The 6,000-nt window shown below is 40.4% G+C and overlaps 1 protein-coding gene across 2 annotated transcripts in view; it reads left to right on the top strand.

Annotated features, from left to right (window-relative positions):
- Positions 1–503: 503 nt before the first annotated feature.
- The window catches only part of itpr2 (inositol 1,4,5-trisphosphate receptor, type 2), a 57,941-nt gene continuing 52,444 nt past the window's right edge, over positions 504–6,000 (top strand). Inside the window, exon 1 of one of the 2 annotated variants that reach the window (XM_067589391.1) lies at positions 504–913. In XM_067589391.1, coding sequence (XP_067445492.1) covers positions 822–913 — 92 coding nt within the window. In that variant the 5' untranslated portion in view covers positions 504–821. The remainder of the gene's footprint in view (positions 914–6,000) is intronic. The other variant, XM_067589390.1, reaches the window with a different exon arrangement.

Raw genomic sequence — 6,000 nt, 5'->3', positions numbered from 1 at the left:
AACTTTTTTGAGAGCTTTAAGTCACTTTAAAGTCTTTGTCAATCAAGACAAACAAAGCTATCAATTATGTTTGATCGTCTGTCTGCTCATTCAGACCGAAGCAAATGACTTGCATTAAACTGGAATGTTATGGAGAAAAAAAAAAAAAGATTATTTCACAATGTCATGGTTATATTGTATATTTTGCCTGTATTTCCTCATACAACCCATCATTTTACTATCTCTCCATCTACACATTCATAAAACAAGTATAAGTTTCATAAAATAAACAATAACTTCTGTTTAAATCCAACAATAAACAAGTAAGCTACCTGTGTTGTAGTCTATTGAGCAGACTTTTTCATATATTTTGATCTCCATCTGTATATCTACTTTATCAGCGATCTACCCCCTCAGCTGTAGGTTTATTGTGACGTATATCCTCCTCTAAAACTTGTCATGTAGTGATTAAATGAATGCTGAGGGCCTGCTCTGAATGAAAACATGCCTGTGAACGGAATTTGCTCACAGCCCTGACAGCAGCAGTCTCCTCCCCCTGAAGTGGATGTGAAGAAGAGGCTTCTCCGGGTCTGTCTGACATACAGGAAGAAGTTGAATAAGTCTAAAAACACAGAAAAATCGCCCGCTGTTTGTGTTTTGGTGTACTTTCGCTTTTTCTTAATCGACTGGCTGAAATGTAGAAATGGAAGAATGAAGACTTGCTGCTGAACTGGAGGCGCTGTAACGTGTGGATTACTTCACCCGAAGAGAAGTGCCATTCGTCTAAATGGAAATCCAGGACACATTTTTAGCAACTCTTCTGTAAAAAGAAAAAAAAAAAAATGTCAGAGCACAGATCCAGTTTTCTTCACATTGGAGACATTGTGTCTCTGTACGCGGAAGGCTCGGTGAATGGCTTCATCAGTACTTTGGGGTATGTTCCTCCTGTCTGCTTCTCATTCTCTACTCACTAGGGAGTCAATAAGGATTAATCCTCCCAGATGCACAATCTTAACCACTTACACTTAACATATGACACGAGTTGTCCACCTCTTCATCTCTATACTTTCACCCTAAACTGCTCAAATCACAACTTAACGTGCGACCTGCGACCAAGGCCTGTCAGCGCGCAATCTGCTGCTTCTCAGGAAATTCGTGCACGTTTTACGCAAATGTAACAGGAATGCAAAGCAGCGTGTCACCCAGGTAGACTAGTGGAAATAGGTTACAGTCAGATTTGTTTGCTGTGGGTCCCCAAAGTAAGGTCCGGGGACACACAGGGCTACATAAGGAGGTGTCTGAGGGGCCTCAGCACAATGAGGGAGGAGTAAAGTGACACTTGTCTTTCATTCATATGAAAGTTGGGTTGAAAGGTTGTGATATGTTCTCACTCCTGCTTCTCAATCCTCCTCACATGCAGCACGACGTTTCATATCTGGATTTTGTCTGTATGTGAGGTTAGTGACCCTATAAGACGCTGCACTGTCTCCTCTGATGATCCTGTAAGGATTTTTAGTATTTATTTGAGCAAATGAACACTCACTTTGAAGTGTCCTTACGATTTCCCTTAGTGTGCAATATAGTTGAGTAAGTTTCGATACATTTTGATTTGGGAGAGAGCAATTTGGAGCTCAGAATCGTGGGTCTGGGGGGTCAGGAGCCCTACAATAGGTCACGAAGAATCTGAGAGGTCATGAGATGGTGAAAGGCATCAACATTTATGTATATATATTTTATTTTTTATTTTTTTTGAAATACTCTCTAGTTGCTAATAATTTATCAATATTTGATGTTTTGAGGATGAAATCATTCTTAGTGAAACTGCTCACAGCTCAAAGACATCAACCTGTGATGAAGGTTCATAGGTCACAACCAAAAAAAGTTGGGGAACCATTGCTATAAAGTTTAATGTGAGTAATTTATCTTTTCTGTGTCGTGGGTCATACAGTCAACCAGTCAGTTGTTGAAAGACTTCATTTATTTATTTTATCTATTCAGTTTATTTCTCAGACACAGTGCATATCCTCTCTCCCCCTCCCTCCTTCTTTCTCTTTCAACCCAACCAGTCAAGGCAGATGGCCTCCCACCTAGAGCCCGGTTCTGCTTGAGGTCTCTTCCCGTTAAGGGGGAGTTTTTCCTTGCCGCTGGCGCCAAGTTCTTGCTCATGGGGGAATGTTGGGTCTCTGTAAAATAAAGAGTACGGTTTAGACTTGCTGTATGTGAAAAGTGCCCTGAGATAACTTCAATTGTGATTTGGCACTATATAAATGATTTGAAGGAAATTGAACATTAATAAACATGACTGTAAGTCGGCCAGAATCAGCCAGGAGGCTAGTTTTCATTCGTAGCCAGATGTGAAGTTGGCAGCCTAAAATCAAGAAACAAGTTTAAAACAATAATCATGATGAAAGGCATGTCAATTACAATAAAAACAGAACACAGACAGAAATAAGCAGAACACAGACTTGGGCAGCAATACAAGCAGAACAAGTTACGGTTCAGCAAAGCAAAAACAAAAAATTACAATACAGCTTTGCAAAAACAGACAAGCGAAAGACAGACATACGCAAAGACAGATATGAGCAGCAGGACGACAGATAGCACTAAGGTAATAAACATATTCAATGTTTTGTGTAGGTGTGATGTAAACGGCTTTGCATTGTGTCATTCTCCACACGGCCGTGCAAAATATGCCACGAGCAGTTTGTTTGGCTGCAGTTCCTCCTCACTGCAAGGTGAAACGCCTCGCTGGTTCCGGGTGCACTCTGGCCTCTGAGCCTGCAGAACGAGCGTGGAGAGATCGACTGGCCCTGAGGAATGAGTCTGCCCCACCCACCATCCTCTCCCTTTTCCTCACTCTCTGTTTCTCACTCTCAATATCTTTACTTTTTCTTCCTCTTAACAGTAACTTGACAACAACTGGTACATTCTGTAATCTCCTGCAATACCTTGTGCCGTAGAGGATCAAAATAAAAAGCAGTTGAAATATGTTTATACCTTGATTTACAACCTGGTTGTACTCAGCAACACTCACTGGCTCACTATCTGCAGGAGTGCATACAGCCGACATGTCTTTTTGCTGAAAAGCTCCTATAACTGGATAAGGCCTGTGCCAATGCAAATGTAAGCAGCAGCAGCAAACAGGAGCTGTAAAATTCAAAATGCAAAAAGTGCACAGTGACTATCGTTCACAGGTCCCATTGTTGTGAAACAAAACAGCAAAATTCTTATCAGTGATTCAATAACTCATGTAGTTTGACAGGAGAGTTTTTTTATTGAGGGCCGTGTCGTGCCACAGCTCACCACGGCCCGGAGAGAGCGGCAAAACAAAGACCCTGCAGGAACCTTTTTGAGCCACAGCCCCTGTGAGCACAATGTACCCTTGGCTACAATACCTCTGTTTGCTTAGGATAACATTAAATCTGTGAATTCCTCCCGCACCCTGGCAAACACTCAAAAGCCAAATGACCTTTCAGTTTCTTGTAAGGCCATTTGGGTGATCCGGTGCCGTTAGCGTCCTTGACCTCTTGGATCTTGTGCTGTCTCACATTTTTCTTCATTAGGAAGGTTCATTTTGGAGATCCATGATATTTTTGTGTGTTCCATAGTTATTAATCAATTTATTATGTTGCAGATCTGTAGTACTGCACATAATAAAAAGGTAAAGGATAAATTCTTAAGGTCTTATCTATATGGTGATATTCCCATTGATTTATACTTTTCATACAAGTGAAATATCAACAGGATATGTTTAATGAGGAAATTAGATTACTGTTCTGCTTTATCAGCAGGTTGAAACATGCAGTAACCAACATCACTCTTTCACACATACGCAATTTTTTTTTTTTTTTTTTTTTTTTTTTTTACAGATGAGTCATTCTTCTGCCATCTTTTCCTCAGAAAACAGCATGTTTCAAGACATGTATCAGACATGCTGCTGCACATTACATGCTGTATGTTTTTCCTGCCTTGTTGTCTCAGTCGGCTCAACACAAGCAAGGAGCTATAATTAGCTTGTCTGTGTCCAGCCTGGTATATTTATCATTGGTTCATGTTTAACTCGGTTATCGGAGCAAGCTGGACACGCTGTGAGTGTCAGGCGTCGTCACAGCCCCTCAGTTTGAACTACAGCTCTTGGCTCTCTGCGGACTCGCAGTTACTTATTTATGAGCTTGTGGGACTTTTTCAGAGAGCCTTTCCTGTTTAGCCATTTAGCACTTGATAATGCTTCCTGTCGGGCTCTATTGTTTCTCATCTAGATTTAACTGTGATAGAGAGCTCCAGGAAATAATGTAAAGCCTGTGGATTGACACTGATCAAGCGGTGTGACATAAATAGGAAATAGCTTGGCTCAATTCAGCAAGGCTGCCAGCTTTTGTATGAATTGGAGGAATTGTGCATTGCATTATGTTTCTCCTCAGCGAATGGGATGAATGGATATGCTTGTTCACCTCGGCCTTTGGTGTAAATGGGATAAAGGGAGACGGATGATATGGGGACTTTTGCATAGAAATTCATAGTGGGTGTCATCAATATATTTCAGCAGGTTTAAGGCACCATTTTCTCTTGTGTAAAGCATTCTGCAACTGTAAAGCTGTGCATAACCCATAAACACTGTGTGTCCTAAACAGCACATAGGAAGACTTCCTGAAACGCTGTGACTCTTGGCCTTAGAGAACTGGTTTTCCACACTGGCATTAAACCTACTTCTGTGTCCTTTCACATCAGATTATCTCAAATATGCAGACATGGTTTGGTTAGCTTGAGTCTTGTCCTGAATTAACTGAACCAGTTTCCTGAAGGAGGATTAGAGTTACTCCAGGACTAAACGAAGCCTTAAATAGAATTTACAAGGCAGGTGTAACTTCAGATTAAGGAATTATTTGGTTTGTTAAAAAGAAGAGCAATGAACACCACTTCCTAAACAAGGACATACTGACAGCTTCATCCAATTCAGTAATTTTGAGAAGATTTCTTGCATTTTAAATGAAATTGCAGTGAAAACTGAAGCTCAGACTCACTTAATGTTGTAGTTATTCTGTTCGCAAACTCATTCTTTTTTCTGCCCTCAATGTTTTGTCTGCTTTAACTCCTCCAATCCCAACAAATAATGGGCTCTGTGCAATGACGACTAACATCCGTAGTGGGAGTAGAAATTGATCTTCTTAGTCCAGAAATCCATAATCAAGTAAAAAAAAAACTCATCAAAAAATAAGATGTTTTGCAGAAAGCCACTTTTTAAATATTTTAGATTAAGACAAACTCCTGGTTTAATTTACACTCTGTCTGGAAAACCACCGTATAACTGGGGAAGACGAATTTTATGTCTTCAGATGTTGCTCATTTTCATCTGTACTGGCATATTATGTGATGAGACAGATAAATACATGCTGTTTTTAAAATAATCTCCCACAAACGTGGTAAATGAGCCTGTATAGATGACTGCCTACTGAGTGAACTCTCAGCACAGTCTCTCCTAAACGCTCTTTTGCAATATTAATTTAGTCCTGCCAGCTCTAGTGACTCAGTAGTGTCACCACTTATATCATCAGAATCATCCCCTAAACTTCAGTCAAATGTGTTGATTTCTAACAGGTGAATTCCACTGACCTGCTTGGCCAACCTAAACCTGTCAATAAAACATCTCCACTGTGTAAAAGGGTCAGTAAGTGACAAAAAAATGACGAGGATGTTAAAAGCGAGGCAGTTATTAAGAGAACGACACTCATCGTTTTCCCTCTAATCAACCCTGCACAGAAACCACACAGTTTCCTCTGAGCAGCCTTCTGCAGCCTATGCATGCTATAGTAACCCTCAGCTAACATGAAGCTCAGTCTTCAATTACTTTTATAATGTCCACTCTCAAGAGTGTATTTTTCCATACACTGTTGTGTTGAAATCTAGTTCTGTCTCTTTTCCATCCATCCATTATCCCTCTGCAGTATGTGAAAGTCAAAGAAACCCGGATGTGTTTCACTCCAGTTTATCTATCTTGCTACAAACCACAAGGCTGAGCAGATC

Source organism: Thunnus thynnus, chromosome 5 (assembly GCF_963924715.1).
Source record: "Thunnus thynnus chromosome 5, fThuThy2.1, whole genome shotgun sequence".
Classification (NCBI taxonomy): Eukaryota; Metazoa; Chordata; class Actinopteri; order Scombriformes; family Scombridae; genus Thunnus; species Thunnus thynnus.
Note: the sequence above shows the minus strand (reverse complement) of the source record. Positions and strands in the feature narration are given on the sequence as shown.